Here is a 23952-nt window from a genome sequence, read left to right on the forward strand (position 1 = left end):
ACAGTCTCAAAAACGCAGTTTGAAGCTGGTGTGAGTGAGTGGAGGCGTGGCTAGTTTGCATATTCATAGAACCGCATATACTAAATCAAGCAAGGGTGTAGAGTTACATGCAAGCAATTTTCAGGCATGGATGTCATTTTGGTTTTAAGGGATAAAATGATTGACTACAGGGGGACTTTAATTTTATATTCACAATAAAATAATTATAATTATTAAAATAAATGTATTTATTGTAAAATAAATAATATTATTTTATAGTCATACTGAGTGGATCAAAACAGCGGGAATGTGACCTATATATATATATTTTTTCATTCTGTTCACATTATGGTAATATGTTTTCAATATTGTGCAGCTTTTATTGATCTCTCAGCCTGTCATTATCTGGTCTTCCAGTCTGAACAGCTAGTAAGTCCCCAAAACCCCTCTAAAACCAGACTCATCTTAGGCTGGTCTAAACTGTTACTGTCACATCTATTCAAGTAAAACAGACAAGTCTTAATGCATTTTATTTATCTTTCCCTTTTATTCACTTGACATTAGGATGTCTCTATACCAGTAAGACATTACAATAGTCTTGGCACTGCAGGGTGAGAAAGCGTTTGCGTGGAGAGTTATTTGCCAAAGACTGACTACAGTGTCACAGTCAGGCAGCCAAGCCACACACACACGCTGCTGCCCAGAGGAGAAGACTCTTCTGGCGGACTCTCTCAAACCTGCAACATGTGCAATCTATCTACTTTAATGTCCTCTTCCACGTGGCACAGTTTATTGACAACAAACATTTTACGTGTTTAGTTTAGAAAATCTCAGAGTCTGTGAACATTTGAAAGGATGTTAATAAAAACAGTGTCATTATCAAGACGAGATCTTGTTGACTGCACTGAATTAAAATGCATTAAACAGCAGTTTTTTACCATTGCTGTGGTTTAGTTTCAGAGTTTGGTGGCAAATTTCTGTCATTGTGTGTGGAGTCCTGCTGGGTGGCACCGTAAAAGTAGGGCTTTTAAAGGAGATTTTACTTTTTTCTCAGTCCGTCTGTATTTTCACAGTAAATTAATGCCGGTTCTACAATAATGTGGGAATTCCCTGGGAATGAGCAATGTTGTTTGTTTGCACATACTGTTTTTTCAGCATACTCCACCCATAAATGAAAATTCTCTGATCATTTACTCACCCTCATGCCATCCCAGATTACTTTCTTACTTCAGATGATTTTTAGAAAAATAATCCATGTGAGTCCGTTTAATGCAAGTGTTCGCGACCTTCAAAGTTGACGCTTCAAAAACCACACAAAGCAAACATTACGGTAATCCACACAACCCCAGTTGATGAATAAATGTCTTCTCAAGTGAAACGATAGGTGTGTGTGAGAACAAAACTTATATTTTAAAGGGTTACACTTTATTCCAATGGTCCACTTTAGACATTCTACTGACTTTAAGTAACTTTGCAACTACATGTCAATTTATTATACAAACCCGAACCCTAATGTCTAACCATAACAGTCTACAACAGTCTAACAATACTCTAATGAGTTATTTGACATGTAGTTGCAAAGTTACTTATAGCAGAGTGTCTAAAGTGAACCATCGAAATAAAGTGTAACCTTTTAAATTTATATTCCAGACAACTGTCATATGTACGTTTGTTTGATGTAAACGTCAGGACGTTGTGAAACAATTTTCAGTAGAAATATGGAAGGCGCTATTACGCAACTTCCAAAAGAGTACTGAATCTCCTAATAAAAAATAAAAAAAAGCAGAAACAAGCGATAAAAGCATTGCTTATGAACTTTGTAATCTTTAAAGAAGAAAAAAAACTTGCTTTTCTCAGCTTTTTGTTTAAAATGTTGCTTTTTATTCAACTTTTCCACATTGGTGTTGATAAAAAAAAAAGAATGCGTAAAGCAGAGGCTCTGTTCTTTATTTTGATATATGGCATGTTCAGATATTCATACAACCAAATATTCTGGGGGCCATGACATTTTTGTGAAAATGATCAAAAATGCTGGCGAAGGCTGGAAACTGCTGAAAAATGCTGGCGAAATATTAGTATTTTTCTTACACACATCTCTCTTTTCACGTTGATTTATCAACTGTGGTTGTGTGGATTTCCGTCGTGTTCCCTTTGCGTGGTTTTGAAGCATCACAGAGAGGGAATTTTGTTTTTTAATCTCAATTTGTGTTCATCTGAAGAAAAAAAGTCTCATTCTGGGATGGCATGAGGGTGAGTAAATGAAGAGAGTTTTTTTTTTTTTTTTTCTGGGTGGACTATCCCTTGCATACATTAAAGGAATAATTCAAATCAAGACTACTGCATTCTGGCATACTTTACTGGGAATATAGTTGAATGTCTTTAGTATGAGATCACAGCAAGTTTTTTTTTTTCATTAGCTGTCATTTTGGTCTGTTCCCATCTCAGAAATCAGCACAAAGTACTTGAACGAGAGTCTGCTCCAAAATAAGGGGAAGGGGCTGCTCTGTCATGTTGAGATGTAGTGGTTGATGACATTACAGTCCGAGATTTTGTAGGATGAGAGCCGCCATGATAATTCAGCTTTAAACCCTCCCTGGCATCCCACTGAATGAATAAACCCTGGATCTTATCAGTTTTTATTCATGCCAGTAAGGCTTGTTCTTGCATGTAGTGTGCGGCAGATGTGGCCCTCCCGGTATGTTTGCTGAAGGCATTGGCTAGATGAAAGACTGTTCTTAACCATAAGCTATGCGGGGAGCTGTGCCAAAAAGCTGAAAACGCATCATTGTGAAAACAGCCCTGGGAGAAGCTGATCTCCCCCAGCAGAGGATGAAGAAGGCTGAGGGCAAGATGACACACCACGGAGAAATCGGCACTCTCTCTTTTAACTTTTGTTCTCGTGAATATGACTGGCATGAAGCGGTTAACCGTCGATGTTGTCAATCAGATTATAACTGTAGATACAAAACTTCTCTTCGAAATTTGCATATTTCTAAAAGCAGTACATGGATGGAAAGTGTATGTAGTAAGATCAATTGTACAGGTTAATTTAGGTCTCACAATATTCATAATGCACAGTAGGAAAGATGTAAAAGAACAAAGGTCTACTGTCTGACTAAAAAAAAATGTCATAAGTAATAGAGGAGGGACTTCTGGGATGCTGGTTAGTCCTAGAAAAAAGCTCAGAGAGTTATAACAATGGATTTTAATATTGAGTTGGGTATTAGGCACGTTTGTGTGTGTGGTCTGAAACAGAGTTGGATAAACATGCGGTAATAAGTATAAATAACAATTATAATGCGCTTTATGGACATTTGCCTTGAGATAAACAGTATCAGTATTTTATTTTCAACATGAGAACTTACATTATTATAATGTATTTTAGTGTATATGCATGTTAAATGCAAAAAAAAAGAAAAGTTATGTTTAACATTATATTTAAAAACATAGGCTACAGCATACTCCATTCTGAACATATAGTGCAAATCTAAACTTAGGCAGATAAAAGAGTCCACAATAAATAGGCAATATAAACAACATCTAATATTGATAGATTTATTTGTGTGTGTGTGTGTGTGTGTGTGTGTGTGGTCTGAAAAAAAAAGTGTATAAAAGTGGTATTTAAGTATAAATAACAATTATAATGCACATAACATTTGTAGTGAGGTAAATAGAAAGTATTTCATTTTCAAAGTAAAACTTAGAACTCGTGTATACATTACATGTTATAAATGTATTTACATGTTAAATGCAAAAAAGAAGGGTCACACTTTACTTTAGGGTCCAATTCTCACTATTAACTAACTATTAACTACGACTTTTGCCTCAATAAACTCCTAATTATTACTTATTAATAGTTGTTAAGTTTATGTGTTGGGTTGGATTAAGGAATGTAGAATATGGTCATGCAGAATAAGACATTAATATGTGCTTTATAAGTGCTAATAAACAGACAATATCCTAGACATTTGCAGTGAGTAGACACCGTTCTAACAGAAAACTCTTAATGCGCTCCGACCCGCTCATTCGCACAATTTTCATGCATGCTAACTAGCTAGTTGATAGTGAGATTTAGACCCTAAACTAAAGTGTTACCAAAAAATGTATAATAAAAATTAGATAAAGACAAAACGGCACGACATCTTTAAAAGCAATTATGCTTTTCAAGAAATAGTGCTTCTAAATGGGTTAATATTGGGATAATCTGGTGCTGCTGTCCCTTAAAATGATTATTGTATGCTTAATGATTATTATACTGGTATTAATGCATGGTTATGTGAAGTAGTATTCTTAAAATAGTGTAAATCTTATTCTGAAACATCATCGAGGCACAATTTTTTTGATGATTTGAGACTTATTTGAATATTGCACACAATTTAGCATGTATATTATGCAGCCAAAGCTTTAGTCTTGAACTACATGCTTTTGATTTGGCATCTGAGTTTGTGGTCACCTGTATCTGTGCAAGGGATTCTGGGTACTCACTGATTCTTGCACCAGTCGTAGCGCTGCTGCGTTGGTCCTGCTGAGCGCAACAGAAGTGGAATCCATTCACATGACTGGCATGTGTCGCAGATCCCGGCACATGAGGTATCGAAGGAGCTGTTTTACAGGGCCCTGATTGTTTGGGAAGGCGCGCTGAGGGCCTGGGGACTTTTTACAGTGAGCTTTAAATGGGTATAGAAGCCTGGGCCCAGCTGGGGACCATTATAGTATACGTAATCCAAAAAAATACCAGGGCAATTATTTCACATACGGGATAGCTCTCCGCTCTTTTCTGCTTCCCTTACTCACACACATGAAAAATCCAAAATTTTATGTTGGTCCAGGCTGGTTTATGCTGGTGATAGTACTGGGCTTGCTGGAGACAAGTAAACCTGCAACCAGCATCCCATGCTAGTCCCAGCATGAAAAACCATATAATTACTTAAGGTATATCTTAAAATTACTTAGGATATAAAGTCTTTTCTAAAAAAAAAAAGATCAAAATTAAGTCAAGTCACCTTCATTTATATAGCGCTTTTAACAATATGGACTGTTTCAAAGCAGCTTTACAGTGAGAATAGGAAATTACAGTAACAGAGATTGTTTTGGCTTTACAGCAGCTCTAGAATAAAGTTATTGTCCAGCTAAAGTTAGTTTTGATTGATTCACTTCCGTTGCAAAGATCATTAGTTATTAACTTAGGGCCCGCCGTTCTGCTCCGGCCCGCTCATCTGCACTACAACCGTGCCTGGTGGCTCGAGAACACAAACCTTGAAATAGATTCCAAGGTTCAAGCCTTGAAGAAAATATACATATACAGTGCATATATATAAAATATATATATATATAAAAAAAAAAAAAAGTTGATAAAAAGTTGTTCCAAACTTGTATGAGTTTTTTTCTTCTGCTGCACACAAAAGAAGATATTTTGAAAAATATGGTTAACCAAACAGTTTGAAACAGAATTTTAATTTTTGGGTGAACTATCCCTTTAATTTAAAAGGAAAACAAGTCACTTAATTATCATACATTTTTCAGAAATCAAGACTTATATTATGTGATTTTGATTTTCATGTAATTGTATCATCATTTAAGAATGTTTAAATATTTGTACTTGGAAATAAGATAAAACTTTTTTTTTCTAAGTGTAGTCAGATTTAACGTTTAATAAAAACGTTTGTGTCCAGAACTGAGCGGCCACGAGCAAAATGTCAGAATTCAAACTATGCACTTCTGGGAAGTTCTGCGACAGCCAAACAGAGATGAATGAGTATGCTAACGGATTTTTTTTTAATCAATCTTTACTTCCAAAAACATGTCAAATGGAAAGGATTAAAAGCATCTAAAAGGCAAAACTATTTCAAAGTAACAACTTAACTAACGCAAGGCTATTTTCATTCCGTCTCATGTCAAACATACAGAGATTAGCTATTAGCGCAAACTGCTAGATATACGGCTGGGAGATTTTGATTGTGATCGAGGTTACGATTGCGATGACATGGAGCAATGTTTGCTTTGAACTGGTCCCTCGCTGTCCCCCTATTTGCTTTTTTCTCTCCACCCCGCTAGCTTTTCCGCGTCTCCCTTCAGCCGCAAGCACCAGTGTCATCCATCAAGTTCCTGCAGCTCTTCTTGAACGGCCTTTTCACGCCAGCCAGATCTTAACACAGTGACGCACACTCCAAGCTATGATTCAGACTAGTTGCAATGCCACAAAACGCTGTGCTAATGCACTTCTCTCTGTTCTCACCGAGCCAAGAGTCATAGCTCTTACTGACAGTTAAGTCTTTCCAGTTGTTTTTCACTGTCCTTTCCCGTCTGCGCCGTAGGACGTCTTCGCTCTGGCAGTATCAGATGATGACAGGGCACTCTAGGGTGGCATGTGTTTTCATTTAGATGGTTACGCTACCCTTGGCTGGCCTGTTTCTTCATGAGACTGGCAGTAAGCGTGCAGGAGGAAGAAGAAGGCTGATGGGGGTGTGTCATTATGGATAGGATAGGTATGAGGCTCATGGTGCACTGCAAAAAAAAAAGTATTTTGTCTTGTTTTAAGATCTTTAAAGCAAGATAAATTTACTTTTACACTATATATATATACATATACACATTCCTAAGATAACTCATCCACACCACTAGGTGTCAGTATAAGTCCCAGAGGAATGTCATATTAGCCTGTGCAAAACAAAACAAAAAAAGTACAAGTGGATCCTTAACCCTTAAACGCATTCCTCGGGTCTTTATCGACCCGGGATGTCATTCACTACCCTGTTTGTTCATTCACTAAGTCTGTTTTCTAATCGTTTTTTTTGTGAAAACTGTATAGGGTTGCTAGCGACCTGAGGTATGTAATAGTGTATGTTTTTTTCCCTGCACAAAAATAATTGAATCTCTGATGACTTAATAAGTGCAATTCACCTTTATTCCTCAATGATGACTCATAGTTCACCAATGACAATGTTCACTCATAGTTACCTCAGGCAGAAAACAAAAGAATAGGAAGTATCATCAGCAAAAGTTGAAATGGTTCGGTGATTTACTGCAGATCAAGTACTGAATGCAATCAAATATTAGTGTCACTGTTACTTAATGCTGGATCCGATGAAGATGTTGTCCGTCATCAAAATATTGACTTTGATGATAGCTTTGAGAATATGTTTGAGATGGTGAATACAAGCCAGATGCTGAATGTACTAGGAAATGAGCTCTGACGAGGACAGTGATGATGGTATAAAACATCTGTTTTATATTATTAAAATATCAAGAGAGTTTAGAGATCAGTTGGAGATAGATCTGGGTCGCTAAAGACCCGAATATGTAATAATGATTGGCGAAACATTCATGCATTAAAGAGGTAATACACCTGAATAATAAAAATGTATCTTGTTTTATTGATGTTTGTACATTTGTAACAGAAAACAAGGCAAAAAATACTGATCAGATTTTTTTTCTTCTTTGCAGTGCAGGCCATGAGAATTGGCCTTAACCCAAACTGCTGAATGGATATTGTGTGTTAATGAGTTTGGTTGGATTTATTATGGTGGTCAAGGTGTTCTTTTTCTTTTCTTTTATCTTTTTTTGGTTTGTGATGGCTGAGAAAATATAAGTTTATTTGTTTTCGTAGGTGTTGGTGTGACTGTGGGTATGAAGGTGTTTTTGCATGTATGTGCATCAATATGCTTGTGTGTTGTGTGCTGTGAGACCACAGTTTGTGATGTCCCTCCTCTGTGCTCCTGCAGATGGAGACAGATTGGAACGGTTACTGCAACAGGCCTGCTTTCACTTAGACAGGAGACATAAGTGTGTGTATGGATGTGTGTGTGCCTGCCATAACCACTATGCCTGCCACTATCCTCTGTGGCTTCTCTACACACACAGTTTTTCCACTGTAGAATGGGAGTCTTTTCATATACAGTTGTCCGTCCTTATTATGGCCAGGAATCACAGATAACTCTAATCCACTAGAGCACTGAACTACGGGAGGATTATGGGTAAAAAAAAAAAAGAAAAAAGAAAGTGAAATTGATAACGGTAATCACTAGTTCAGTATTGCCAGAGGCTTTCACACTAAGCACCGGGCTTGGTTAGCAAGCTTGGTTCCTTGTTGGGCCAACAAACATTTGCACCCATCCATCCATCCATTCCTCCATCCATCCATTCCTCCATCCGTCCGTCAGTCCATATATCCATCCAAACGATATTTTATTTTTTATAACTTTTTTATTATTATTATTATTTTTTATTTTTTCTCAAGCAAATTTACCTTTATTTAAGCATTTAGATATTGTTAGGGGAAAATAAGAAAAAATATTGATAGCTTGGTTCCTTGTTGGGCCAACAAACATTTGCACCCATCCATCCATCCATCCATCTGTCCGTCCGTCCATCCGACCGTCTATCCATCCATCCGTCCGTCTGTCCATATATCCATCCAAACGATATTTTATTTTTTTATAACTTTTTTATTTATTTTTTATTTTTTTACTTTTTATTTCTCAAGCAAATTTACCTTTATTTAAGCATTTAGATATTGTTAGTGAAAAACAAGAAAAATGATTAATATCTCTGTTTGTTAACACCAAAGTTTTAAGACACACACACACACATACACACTCACACGAACATATAGACACAGACACACAATTTGCTGCAGGCTGTGGAATTCAGCATGAAAATATCAGACTCCCCTCAAGAAACTGGTATAGTGGTTTTAGCCCCAGCATGTGGTCTGGCTTTCCACTCATCATCTTCCTGCCAAAATCATTCATTTCTTTGTCATAATCATTCATCAAACACAATATCATGGTCTGTTAAGGCTCACAGCTCAATCAATGTACAGTCTATCAAGTCTATCTATCATGAGGACTGAGAGAAATCCAGACAGACAAAGATAAACAGTAAGAAAAGGATAGACAGTGAACCATCTATAAAATTCAAGTTCAAGTATGTCATTAAGTGTTCAAATTTTTAAATCTCAATGTGCAGAGTCAGTTATAAGTAGAGTTAGGGAGGAGTGTTCAGAAAACCTGTCGGTAAACAGTCATTATTTTTGCAGTTCCATTTGGTACCACTAAAGGCTTAGAAATAGCAGGGTACATTTACATGACAACGATATGCTTAAAACGGAGAAGATTTCCTTTGAGTTTTCCACGTACAGACACGTACATTGTCAAAACGATCCCCATTCACGCGGATCAGCGCAAACGGTTAAAAACGCTGTATTCTGCTGCCAGTCCATTAGATGGCGATGAAACACTATACTGAACACGTAATACGCATGTGCATGACATCATCGTCTTCAGAGATTCGCATTTTTGCTGTTTACACGGAGACCGTTTTTCAAAAACTTGCACTTTGAAACCCGTTTTCAAAACTTTGCGTTTTCAGGCTCCCAAAATGCTGTTGTCGCGTAAACGAACTGCCAAAACGCATAAAAAGTTTAAACAGTCGTGTACACAGCCCCTAAATCAGGGGTGTCCAATCCTGCTCCTGGAGGGCCACTATCCTGCAGAGTTCAGCTCCAACCCCAATTAAACACACCTGAACCAGCTAATTAAGATTTTACTAGGCATATTAGAAACCTTTAGGCAGGTGTGTTGAGGCAAGTTGGAGCTAAACTCTGCAGGACAATGCCCCCGCAGGATGAGTTTGGACACACCTGATTTAAATTGACTTCAAAGAATCAGTAATACTTTAAACGTTTTTTTTTTTTTAATATATATAACATATTCCACAGTACTCTTCCTATAGCAGTGCATAGATATTGTTTATCTCTCTCAGACACAAACACTCGCATCCAAATCACATCACCAGTCCCTAGAGTGTGTTGGTGGCGCAGACAGCAGAGTTGCACTACACAGAATGCTGCACCTCTGTGTTTCTCATTAGCATAGTGGTCTGGCCCCCTGATTAGCCACGATCATCACAAACAAGACATCAGTGATGTGAGGTGAGGCCCCACAAGCCCCTGGGAGCCCAAGATCAGAGGCATGCTAATGAGGGCCCGTGTTACTGCGGTGTGAGGTGTCAGCCAGGCTTGTGACAGGTGCACAGAGGGGACGTTTGGGATGGGAGGGGAGGGTCCGGAGGGAAGTGAAGGCGTGTCGTAGTCCCCATGGCATCACCTCGTCCTTTGTTCTTTATGCAAATCCACCACTGTGGCTTTCGACAGCTAGGAATGTAGCGGGTTCAAGGGGCAGAGCTGTGAGATTGCCAGGACCGAGTTGTACACACACATGCACATATGTTGTTGCATTGCAATTTTAGAATTGTGACATCATCATACTGGTTATATGCATTTACATGCGCACGTATGTCCTTGCATTGTGATTTAATCGAGTCACACACAAGAATTTGCGTTGTCACACGAGTTTCACACAATTGCACGCTCATTTGTCTCTACGTTGTGACATCATCAAAATATGAAATCGCATGCATTCGTATGTGCACTTGTCTTTGCGAAATGATTACAGAATACGTTGCATGAATTTGCACAAACTTAGATCGTTTCATGCAACTGCACACATAGATGTTGCTGTCACGTGAGTTTCAGCCATTTGCACATGCTCATATGTCCTTGCGCTGTAACATCATCAAACACGTTTTACGGATTCGCACGTGCACTTGTCTTAGCGATGTCATTACCAAACGCATCCCAGACAGGAACATAGTGTCGGCCCAGATCCGGCCTAACATCTGGTACACGTGGATTCCACACGGCCCATGGGCCGGATCTGGGCCGACACTATGTTGCTGTCTGGGATTGCATGTATTTGCACACACGTAGAAGCCCTCGTGTTGTCACAGAAGTTTCCTGCATTTGCGTATATTGCCCTTGCGTAGTGACATCATCAAACGAGTTGCACACACACGTCCTTGCTTTGTGATATCATCATATATGATTCACACATGCACGTCTTGAAGTGTGACCAACAAAACAGTTTCACGCATTCACACTTGCTCATATGTCCCTGTGTTGTGACATTACCAAACAAGCTGCACATTATGCCACACACATATGTCCTTATTACGGCAACTTCAAACGAGTTTCACACATTCGCACATCATCCCATGACTATTCCATTAGTCCAGCTTCGGTAAGTGATTGGTTCACGGTCGGGTAATGCTGGAGACAGCAGTAGCTAACGCTAATGTTGTTTCCCTCATGAAACAGCAGTGCTCTCAAGTCTGCCAGATTTGTCCGCAGATAATTAAAAAACACCCTCCAGCCCCTCCTCCTCACTTCTCTGTCACTGCATTCATGCTCTTAAAAGGAAATTAATTGCCACAAAATGTTGAAATCAACATATCTAAACCCAGGTTGGAGGTCCCTGAGGATGGACTAATTGGCCGTGAGGTTTTGTAATACTAAACCCAAGAGGGTGGATAAGTTTAGTGTAAAACCCCCTCTGCGCACACACACACACACACACACACACGTTTGTCATTAATCACATATCCTATACACACACACACATACACAAAGACATGCACCTAGACATCCCAGAACTGTTTAACACAACGAGCAATGACAATGTTCACTCATAGTTACCTCAGGCAGAAAACAAAAGAATAGGAAGTATCATCAGCAAAAGTTGAAATGGTTCGGTGATTTACTGCAGATCAAGTACTGAATGCAATCAAATATTAGTGTCACTGTTACTTAATGCTGGATCCGATGAAGATGCTGTCCGTCATCAAAATATTGACTTTGATGATAGCTTTGAGAATATGTTTGAGATGGTGAATACAATGACACACACACGTTTGTCATTAATCACATATCCTATACACACACACACATACACAAAGACATGCACCTAGACATCCCAGCACTGTTTAACACAACGAGAACGCTACTGCAGAGCATGCACGCCAACAGCCAGCTCTGTAATATAACAGCCACAACTCAATTTAGCTGTTTAACCTGTAATCCCGTCAATATTTATTGAAGTGCAAGAGGGAAGAAAATTAGGCTATTAGGCTCTTGCAATTGAATACATTGAGAGGAGAAAAGACACTCTGTTAACTGGCAGTTGACCTCTGCGGCCCGCAGCGAACGGTTTCATGGACGCGGATCGCGGTAATTACTGCAAATTGAATCACAGAGCGAACAGCGATGATTCTATAATGAGCACTTTTATTGGCTGGAGCGCTTTGCTGTGACATGGCCCTCCCAGGCCTCTGTAGTGTGGCACACACACACACACACACAGTAGGACCCAATGGACCATGATCAGATGGAGATTTGTGTTCCTGAGGTGCCTGATGGGTAATTTCACACCATCATGCCACACAAGCTGCTGTCACAAGACATGGATCTCTGATGGGTCATTAGCATATCCTGACTTGTTCACTATGGGTTTCTCTCTCTCTCTCTCGTTCTGGCTTGTTTGGAAAGTTGATGAAATTTGTCTTTGGTCGTCATTAAGTCTGCCTGTCTGTTAGCTGACACGGTCCCTTAGTAACATATGGTGTTTTTTGTATGATGTGATAGGATGCAAATTGCAATAGCTCAAGCACACAATGTCGGGGTAAGAGCACGAGCGCACACACACAAATGCATATATTAGTGCATGCACAAATGCTCTATTACACCCTTTTTGTCCATCCCATGTTGTTTAGTCCTGTACAGCCATATTTTATATTAGAGGAATATGGGATGTTAATGAGGCTTTTTTTGGAACTAGCGTTTGTGCAGAATATGTCCGTTGTTGATTTTATCCAGGCTTGGGCTCCTGTCCAGGGCCTCAATATGAAAATGAACAGCCTGTGTGTATTTTAGTTTCTCTCTCTCTGTTACTCTCTTAGCATCCAAAATCCCTCTTGCCAGGTGTCCATTTAAAGGCCAGCCAAACCAAACACAGGCTGTGGACATGTCATACACAACCATTTACACGTCCAGTGTCTTCCTCTCTTCCTCTTTACTACATCAGTTAGGTGTTTTTCGGACAATCCTAAAGTCATATCTGCAAGGAATCACTCTCAACGAAATGTGATGATCTTAACAAATCCTCAATATCACACCTTAACCATAAATACTTATGATTCTGTGGGGACATATGGAACTTTTTTTTTACAGCAACTAGTAGCAAGTGCAAGTATGGATGATAAAATATTTTAAATTTGAATCAGTCAGCATATCAAAGTCACTGGCTCCTTTGCTAACCTTTTTGGATCAGAAAGATTTTTTTTAACCTGTATTATATATTATTTTACACAATTCTCAACATATTTACTCTATTTGGAAGAAAACAAAACTAGAGTTTTTTCGCATTTCATGGAAAGAGAGCATGATTGTGTACAGAGTGGCCTTAAAAACTGCTAGATCTGCTTATTTTTCAACCCTATTAGAAGAAAATAAACAAAACTCTAGGTATTTATTTGAAACAGTGGCTAAATTAACAAAAAGTAAAGCTTCAACCTCAGACTTTACCAAGCAACACAGCAGTAATGACTTTATGAACTTCTTTACTTACAAGATTGATAATATCAGGGAGAAAATTATAACTATGCAACCGTCTACTACAGTATCGCATCAGGCAGCGCATTGTAGTGTCCCTGAGGAAAAATTTGATTCATTCATTGCTATAGAAGAGGAAGAATTTTCTAAATTTTTTAAATCATCTAAATCAACAACATGTATGTTAGACCCTATACCGACTAAGCTATTGAAAGAGATGCTTCCAGAGGTCATAGATCCTCTTCTTAATATCATTAATTAATCTTTGTCATTAGGATATGTACCAAAAACTTTTAAGCTGGCTATGAATAAACCGCTTGTTAAAAAAACAACACTTGATCCTACAGAATTAGTCAATTACAGGCCGATCTCGAATCTACCTTTTCTGTCAAAGATACTAGAAAAGGCAGTATCCCCACAACTGTGTTCTTTTTTAGAAAGAAATGATATCTGCGAGGATTTCCAGTCAGGATTTAGACCGTACCATAATACTGAGACAGCTCTCATTAGAGTCACAAATGATTTGCTCTTATCATCCGATCGTGGTTGTATCTCTCTATTAGTGTTACTCGATCTTAGTGCTGCATTTGATACTATTGACCACAACATTCTATTAAATAGACAAAAAAAATTGTTGGCATTAGTGGAAATGCATTAGCATGGTTTAAATCATATTATATATATATATATATATATATATATATATATATATATATATATATATATATCATTATATCATTTATATTTATTTTAATCAATATTTTATAAATTAGAAATAAATTAGAAAACAAATCCTTAAAATAAACATGTTTATACTTTAGATGGCAACTTCTTGAATCTGCAGTCCTATTACAGTATTTTTCACAAATAAAGTAATTGTTTAAAAATATATGAATAAAAAGGAAGTAAACACTGTAACAGGGCACTCAGTAATCTGGTAATTTTGTGCGCACTGGTAATCATATTTTTTCAAATAAAGACAAGGTAACGCTAATTTTACATACAACACACAGTGAAAACGATATGAATATGACACAGTGGGCAACTGGATATAGCACATATTAACTGGATATAATCATTTTAAAATTAAGGATTTAAAGTTTTTCGTTCGCATCTCTTGTGAAGCTGATCTTCTGTTCGCATTCACTCACTTCGCACGGACCGACCCTCATTCACTCACACTTCACAAGATATCACAGCTGGATTCGATTAAATCTGCAAGGTTTGTGAAATTAAATGTTTATTAGATATTCAGATATTTGTTTAAATTATGTAGATGCTTATTTGCTGAATGTTGACGGTAAATGATAAAGTATTTTAGCCTGATTGTTTGCCTTTTCTGTTACAAATAATATAAAAGCAACGCTTTACTTTTTCCCATACCATTTACTTTCTTTGTTTACCAGTTCTGTCTAACAAAGTATTAGATATGACTGACAGAGATCGTAAACTAATGAAGACGGAGAATGTGAGTGACCGCTGCCTGTGTGATCAGGCGCTGCCGTTCTCTTCTCAGGCACTGGTGTTCTCAGCGCCGCCCGTCAAAATAAAAGTCTGGAGCACCGTCAAAATAAATGTCCCGCTTCCAACACATCGGCCAATCAGAAAAACTTATCGGCCAATGCCGATATTTTAAAAATGCCAAATATCGGCCGATATCTAGTGGGCGATATCGACCACTAGTATGGAGTACCACAAGGCTCAGTACTAGGACCGTTGCTTTTCACTCTGTACATGCTACCCTTGGGAGATATCATTAGGAAGCATGGCATTAGTTTTCACTGTTTTGCTGATGATACTCAGCTCTATAATTCTTCACGCCCTGACGAAACTTACCAATTCACAAAATTAACAGAATGCATAGCTGATATAAAAAACTGGATGACTAGTAATTTCCTACTACTTAACTCTGAAAAAAACAGAGATTCTAATTATTGGACAAAAAACGTCCTCATGTAATAACCTAGAATACTGTCTAACACTTGTTGGCTGCTCTGTCAAACCTTCGTCATCGGTTAGGAACCTGGATGTGCTCTTTGATACCAATCTTTCATTTGAAAGTCACGTTTCTAGTATCTTGAAAATAGCATTCTTCCATCCTAAAAAGATCGTTTTCCTATTTAGCACCAAATTTTAAGGTTTGCGTTCTCGAGCCACCAGTCACTGTTGTTGTGCGAATGAGCGGGTCGAAGCGTGTTAAGGGTTTTCTGTTAGAACGGTGTCGTGTAAGCGGCCCCTAAGTTAATAACTAATGATCTTTGCAACGGAAGTGAATCAATCAAAACTAACTTTAGCTGGACAGTAACTTTATTTTAGAGCTGCTGTAAAGCCAAAACAATCTCTGTTACTTTACTTTCCTATTATCTCTGTAAAGCTGCTTTGAAAAACTCCAAATTGTTAAAAGCGCTATATAAATGAAGGTGGCTATTTACTCCATTATTTTTACTCCATTAAATGGTGTCAAATTCTATTCCCCCCACCAAAAAAATGTCCCCAAAATGTCATATTTTTTTTATAACCACTGGCCTTCTTAAACATGCGCAAATAATACATCGTCTGTATCAATGCATGAATTCAGATTACACTTCTGTCTGTACTAACATGCAATGTGATTTGCTTTATATTATGAAAAAACAAAAACTGTCTTCGCATGGTTAATATTCTTTCTTTTTTTTCAGCGTGAAAGCATGCACATGAGATCATTGGCATGTATTTGCAAAGTACATTTTACTGAAAATATCATATCACAAAAATATAAGTGTATGGGGGACTGTCAGTAGCTAACTATGTGCCTGACTTTGTCAATGTATGGACCTATCAACGCGATTCCCTTTCATTCTCTTTCTTCCTTAATCCTCTCTTTCTCTTTCTTTTGCCACAGAATTATCTCCATATGGAAATAGTGAAAGGTGGGGGTGTTGGGGTTTTGAATGGGGAGTTCTATATTAACGTCTGGCTGACATTAGCATTAGCACAATGCATTGTGGCCTGTGGGCGATACCTGCCATCTGCATTAGGCTCCAGCCCTCTGGGAGCTTCCCTGCTCTCACTAACCCCCTAGTGTGACTCAGATTCTGGGTGAGTCACATACAGGCAGATCCTCTTTGACACAGCTTTAGAGAGCAGCCGGCCCTGCCTCACAGTAGATAACCCGCTAGGCTATCAGAGAGCTCTTGTCTCCCCTCTTAGGGTGATGTAATTTTGATTCAATCTTATAAAATGGCTGTCGCCGCAGCGCAATGAAATATCTTTCACATGTTGCCTGTTTAATTTTTAAACAGAAATGATCCATGAACCTCACCATAGAGGACTCTTTGCTTTGATTACATTTAAAGCCATCACCGAGAACAAACAGATGCGCAAATGACATGAAAGCTATTAAAGTGTACTATCTCAACCTCCCCTCGCAACAGATCAGAGAGTTAATAGCTAATATGTATATATTAATTACATCCACTTGTTTTGTGTCTTCCAGGAAGAGATGAGCCCTCCAGTTACATCTGCACCACTTGTAAGCAACCCTTTTCCAGTGCATGGTTTCTGCTACAGCATGCGCAGAACATCCATGGGATACGCATCTACCTGGACACCCACCCTACTAGCTGCTCGCTTACCCCTCGCATGGCCCTTCCTCCTCCACTGGGGGCTGATGCCTTGCCTCGTTCCCCTCTAGCCAGTTTTCTGGGTGATGGCAGCAACCCTTTCCAGCTGTTTCGTATGGGTGCCCCACTGCTAAGAGAGCCTCCACCACCCGGATACATTGAAACCCGCTTGCCATCTACCCCACCCTTTGTAAGCCCTCCACCACCCCGTCATCCTCTGGAACGCCTTGGCCCAGAGGAGATGGGTCTACTGTCCCAGCATCCAAGTGCTTTTGAGCGAGTGATGCGGCTGAACCATCAATCAATGGGCATTGAACCATCCATGGGCTTCTCTCAGCGTCTTCGTGAATTGGCGGGCAACAACAACAACGGTGGTCCGACTCCTCCTCTTTCTCCTAACCGTGTACCCCCTATGCATCGGCTTCTCAGCCCCACTCTCTTTCAGCCTGGCTCCAAACCTCTACCTTTTCTAACCACACCCTCACAGCCACCATCAGTTCCGTCCAGAGGCCATTCCTCATCACCACTAAATCAGGTCGGCAAAGCCAAGTCCTGTGAGTTCTGTGGTAAGACTTTCAAGTTCCAAAGCAACTTGATTGTGCACAGACGTAGCCACACTGGCGAAAGACCCTACAAGTGCCATCTCTGTGACCATGCATGTTCGCAGGCCAGCAAGCTAAAGCGCCACATGAAGACGCACATGCACAAGTCAGGCTCCATGGGGAGTTCACCTGAGCAGGGAGGGCAAGACTCAGCTGGAGAGGGGCTTAAAAACAGTGAGGACAATGGCACAAGGGAGGGATTGGATAATGAGGAGGAGGAAGAAGAAGAAGAGGAGGAAGAGGAGGAGGAGGAAGAAGAGGAAGAGCAGCAAAATGGGAGCAGGCCTGCATCCAACCTGAGCATGGACTCGGAGTTGAGCAGAAACAGAGAGAATGGCCCAAGACCCTCCCCAGAGGAGAAGCCTCTGGCCACTGACAGAGTGACAGAAAGCCAATACAACAACCTCGACAATCACTTGAGACTGCCACCGGGCAGCAGGCCATGCCAGGAGATGGACACAGTTTCGGCAGCCAGGGATATCGACAGAGACAGGCGGCCCATGGTGAATGGCAGAGGCTGCGGCCCGGAGGATTCCATCTCAGCGATGTTTCACCGGAAGCCAGTGCCTATTTCCAGCTCCAGCCTCTCTGGGTCTTCTGCCAAGAGGATCAAGGTGGAGAAGGATATGGAGCTGCCGCAGGTGCCCGTCATATCCCCGGAAAATGTGTATTCTCAGCTGCTTGCCGGTTATGCTGCATCTCGCCACTTCATAAGGGAGCCATTCCTGAGCTTTACCGACTCCAGGCAGTCGCCTTTCGGCACTTCTTCCGAGCACTCTTCATCTGAGACAGGCAGCCTGCGCTTCTCCACCCCTCCAGGGGAAATTCTGGAGGGTGGTGGGATGTCAGGGCGAAGTGGTAGCAGTACACCTCATCTCCATCTGCGGGGTCCTGGGCCAGGGAGACCACCCAGCTCCAAGGAGAGTCGACGGAGTGACACCTGTGAGTACTGTGGGAAGGTGTTCAAGAACTGCAGCAATCTGACCGTGCATCGGCGCAGCCACACAGGTGAGAGGCCTTACAAGTGTGACCTGTGCAGCTACGCTTGTGCCCAGAGCAGCAAGCTTACCCGGCACATGAAGACCCACGGGCAGTTTGGCAAAGAGGTGTATCGCTGCGATATTTGCCACATGCCCTTCAGCGTGTACAGCACCCTGGAAAAACACATGAAGAAGTGGCATGGAGAGCATTTGCTGACCAACGAGGTCAAACTTGAGGAGTCGGACAGAGCTTGAGACCACTTTTCAATGCACTGCATTATGGGTTTAGCTGGATAGCCTTTTTCTTGACTATATATTTTTTGGAGTGATTTGATTTTTTTTTTTTTTTTTTGTGAAAACAAACTGCCACCTGAGAAACAAGAACACAGGGAAATGTTAGTCTGCGGTTCTAAAAACCCTTCCTGCATTTCCCAGCAACTAACAGAGGAGTAGTCCATTAGGAATTCATGGAGCCTTTCTACTGTGCAATAATTTCTGTATTTATTGGATTATTTGTAATGACACATGGCATGTGCAGGTACATTATCGATGGGTTTCTAATGCATTCAGTTCCTGAAATTATATTTCTACACACCCCATCTTATGAAATGACAAATACTGAGATTTTGGCTGTCAGCCAGTTATGTGTTCTAAACTAGTTTCCTCAAAGGAAACAAATGGGTAATTTCTAAAGAAGAGGTCGACTTCTAAAAATCTGAGAAAGTTTTCATGTTATTGTTGCTGTCAATGGCCCCACTCATCATGGGTTATATTCAGTAGATAGACGTAAAGCACTGAATGTCACTTTGACAATAAAAATATTCAACAATTTTAAGGGTAAAAAAAAAAAACCCAGGGATGTTTTAAGGCAGCTGATGCAGTTTGACTGCATCTGAATGATTTTCTATTGACGACATTTTAAATGAAAGTAAATTAAATTAAATGAAAGTTCATCAACCATGACATTTATGTGCAAATGACAACAAAAATGACAATATTTCCTCTACATTATTATGATCCCTGTATATAAACAGTGTTGAGGCCGCCAGTGTTGCATTCCTGACATTTTTTTTTTTCATATCCCAGATTTTACTTTTAAATATCAAAATGTTTACATTCGCTCAAATTCACATCCATTGCCATTTCTTCCACCCTCATCTATCTCTTAATTGCGTTTCAGTGATGTCCAAACCTTGTACAAGGTCAAATCCTTTCATATGTTAATGGTATTATAAAATGTTTATTGTGCAGTCTTGACTAATTCAGACTGGATTCACTTGTTTCAAGGGAAGTCATAAGTTTCATAAGCTCAAATTGTTGCATTTACTATTAAATTATCAAAGGAATGTGTTCATTCACAAATGAATCAATTCTGAAATCAAAAATGATTTAGCAGCTATTTGGACACCAATATAAAGCACAGGTGCTCACCTGAAGTATTCCTTTGAGTAAATGCACACAGGCCATTCATTTGTAGCAGCGTTCTATGCACCATCCTGTGCGTTGTTGAAACTGCAATCACTGAATTGTGTTGGGACTCTCTGGAAGCCCTGGGTGACTGCCTGTCCTCTAAAGGATCCTGGGATTAAATGATTTCCTCATTATGACCTCTGTTCCTACACACTGAATCGCCTCCACCTGTCTCTTTTCATCACAAGCTCAAATTTACACGACAGCCATCCCTCGCCTCCACTCAGCATACACCACTGTTCTGTATCTGCATATTCACTATTCACAACATCCTGCCGTTTATGTTCATGACTTTTTACAGTTTACATATTATTTGTGACTTGATTTGAATATAAGCTAAGGCTGCACATGTTTCCCGCTCGAAATTAGTCAGCGGGGCACATCATAAAGAAATGAACAACACGAGGATGAGTAATTTTTTAAATATGGATGCATAGTTTATCACCTACTCTTCAGATACTTTGCAAACTGTCAAACCTCTCTTTGCGTAAATGACAGGAAGTGGCCATAACTTGAAAGAAAATCAGGAGGAAATGTGTAGTCAAGAAAGCATGTTGAATTTAAGTGCTACCAATGGCTTTCGAGACAGACATAACCAGACAACACGGACGTGCCTCAAATTAATATTCAGCCTTTATCTTCTGATGTAGTTCAGACTGGGGGGGGGGGGGGGGGCAATCCATGAACAAACTATCACTAACCAGTATCATTTGAATTAATTAAGAGGAATCAAATCATATAAACTTGTAGAGGATGATTGTCTGTTTATTTGGGAAATGTAAAGTGTGCTTCATTTTTGAGAGAAAGTCTTAAAGCACAGATTTGTTTGAGAAATTACTAAGCCATTTCTTTACTGATTTATTTAGATGGACTAGAAAATTATTGACAGTGGAGGTAAAAAAAAAAATCAATTGGATTTAAAAAAAATAACTATGACACTGTCTTTAAATTATGTTTACAGTGTTGAAGTAAGAATACTGAGCTCTTCTGTATATGTGTTTTAAATGAGACAAATGTTTTGTCCTCTGTTTTTCTACAATATTGAATATCATAGCAGGGTTTTCTCCTTTTTCCCTTTGTTTTTTTTCCTTCCCCCCTTTTTTGGTGCAGGTATTTCCGTAAATTTCTATGGATATATGCGCGTGTATGTTTTGTTCATTGTTAAATACTCAATGTATTTGTAATTTCAGTGGCATTTTATGAAATGATGCAAAAAATCTTTATATTTTGCAGTCCATTATGAAATTGTGAGTCTATTCAAATGTTTTGTCACTATATCTGTTCATAATTTTGGTAAATCCATCCACAGGAGGATGTAAAAAAATAAAATAAAAATGAAAACAAACAAGAAAATCATCTTTTGCTAATTATTATTTTTCAATGTAATTAGGCGGGATAATCTTTTGTCTGTGTTATGTGCTTGTGCAGAGAATAAAAGTTATAATCACTTTAGTACCATATCATACCATTAATTAATTTTTGTTTTTTAATTTTCTCATTTTAATTTTTCTGGTCTCTGATTTAATGGCTAAATTAAATGTTGGTAATCAAAAAGCATGTCTAATTAAATCATGAAACTTATTTATTTAAAATTATTATTTTTTATCTGTTCTGATTTAATACAAAGGTAGTAATCAAATGACAGCATAAAACAATTTATTAATATTTTAAAATGTAATACAAATTTTAAAATATATATTTTTTGGCAAAAAAGGTTTACTGTTCAAATTAAAACAAAGAAGACAAATTGTGATAATTTCTTACATTTTTAATTATTATTATTATTATTAAATTACTTTGAGAGGTACATTTTACTCTACAATAGTAATATATTTCCGTCACAATCCCTTCAAGTTAAACTGAACTTGTATTTGTTTTCGTTGTGAAGACCTTTGAGTTTCTGTGTATGACGATAACAAATAACAAATATATTAATATTATAATATGATAACAGATAACAAATTTAATAACAAATGATCGTTGCGACGGAAGCAAATCAATCAAAACTAACTTTAGCTGGAAAATAACTTTATTAAAGAACCACTATAAAGCCAAAACAATCTCTGTTACCTTAAATTATACGCTTATCTCTGTAAAGCTGCTTTGAAACAATCTACATTGTTAAAAGCGCTATATAAATGAAGATGACTTGACTTTACTTGACGATTGTTTTTTCTTATGTGAAATGGTGAAATGCTGGTGAAGTGACTCTCATGTCCTCATATAGTGGGTCGGCAGATGCTGAAAACACCACAAACTTCACGTGTGCTTGTGTATGTGTAGTAAACGAAACCGTGCCATTCATTCACACAGAGACACACAGAACATGCAGAATATTCACAGACACTAGTTCATATCACGATTTGACTAAGTGTACAGTCCTAATTTCATTTTTTATGACTGAATTCCATGATTCCTTCCCCTTTTTCCGAATTGCAAAATCATAGGGCCCAACATTAGATAGTCCGAGGAATCAGCAAACACATTTTTATCAAGTCTAAATGCATCTCTTTGTTCGATTATAATCCACTTAAACTGGCAAATTAATCCCAACAGGGCTGATTTGCAATTGACCTTTGACCCAAGCACTTCACTAATATGTAAACCCTCCATCTTCACTGCACCTGCCCTTCCTCTTCTTTAGTCTGAGTGCAGAGCGCACGAAATCTCGTCTGACCTCTCTTGACCTCTCTCATCTTGCCTCATCCCGTCTTGTCTTTTGTGAGGCAGGTGGGTCTTTTGTAGCTCCAACAATGTTTCATGTCGGGGAGGGGAAGCACTTAAAAACTCTTCATAGAACATTTACACATGGCCAGTCACAGCATAGACATTTCCTTCTGAATGAGCCACTCATGTCGAGACCCATAAGCTAAAAACAGTCTGACCTAGAGATATTGTAAACAAACAATTGTTTCACAGTTCGTTCATCCCACGTTGTCTTGTTCATCCTTCATGTTTAGGCAACATGAAGTGAATGTCCCTTCAAAGAGGAAAGGATGAATATGGTTACAATGGAGCCGGACATCTGGGAGACATCTTCTGCCCGCAAACATCCCGGTCCCAGAACATCCCCGACGGCTTAAGAAGTCAAGATTCCCAGAGCCTCATTCATGGCACCAGTTTCCCCTCGAGGTCCCACTTTTTTCACACTCTAATTATGACCGGCCACACCAATGAGCTGCCAAGTAGCTCTTACCACGTCCCCACATGAGCTGGTGTCGAAGTTCAGATATGGTGTGCCATTTAAGGTCTCTTTTAGTCTCTCATAATGGCAGGTCCCACTGGGCCTGTCCTCTCTCTGCCATGAGAAGAGACATATCTCTCTATGGTGGTAAAGTAGCCCCTTATTTTGTCAGGCCAAAACGCCTAGGATCCAAATGGGTCACACACAGAGAGAGTGGCAGGCAAATGAGGGGTCTGAATGATGCGCGGTCGCAACAAACGGGTTGTCAGCAGAGGTTGTGGCTCATGCCTTGACCATGCATCGCTACCGCAGAGTCCTAGGTTTTTATCGGATGACAGGGAGTCTTCCCAGCAGTCCCCTGTTCTATATATCCAGTTACTAATCTATGTTCCCCTGACCACTGCCCAATCAAACTGCGTCCTGTGAGCAGGACGAGCCCATGAGGCAGACAAGACGGCAACCAGGGAAAATCTGCTCCAGCTGGCTTACCGTGGGAATGAGAGGGTATGGAGAGGATTTCTTTATAAAACAGAGATGCAGGGATGTTTGGTTACGCTGTGGCTATTCAGCAGCGGTGGGTTCTGAAGATCTGTCTGAAGCAGAGATATGACCTATAGGAACAAAGACTTTGCAGAGTTGAAGACCATATATACAAACTTCCTGTCCTAGTTTAAGATGCCTCCCGTTCCAT

General features: G+C 39.3%; 1 protein-coding gene across 1 annotated transcript in view; it reads left to right on the plus strand.

The window, feature by feature from the left end:
- bcl11bb (BCL11 transcription factor B b) overlaps nt 1-21430 on the plus strand; it is a 40362-nt gene extending 18932 nt beyond the window's left edge. Inside the window, exon 3 of the mRNA XM_084091499.1 lies at nt 16899-21430. Within this exon, the coding sequence (XP_083947625.1) occupies nt 16899-18862 (1964 nt within the window). The 3' untranslated portion in view covers nt 18863-21430. The remainder of the gene's footprint in view (nt 1-16898) is intronic.
- The last annotated feature ends 2522 nt before the right edge of the window (nt 21431-23952 follow it).

The sequence above is a fragment of the Abramis brama genome (assembly GCF_963993115.1).
Source record: "Abramis brama genome assembly, chromosome: 18".
NCBI lineage: Eukaryota > Metazoa > Chordata > Actinopteri > Cypriniformes > Leuciscidae > Abramis > Abramis brama.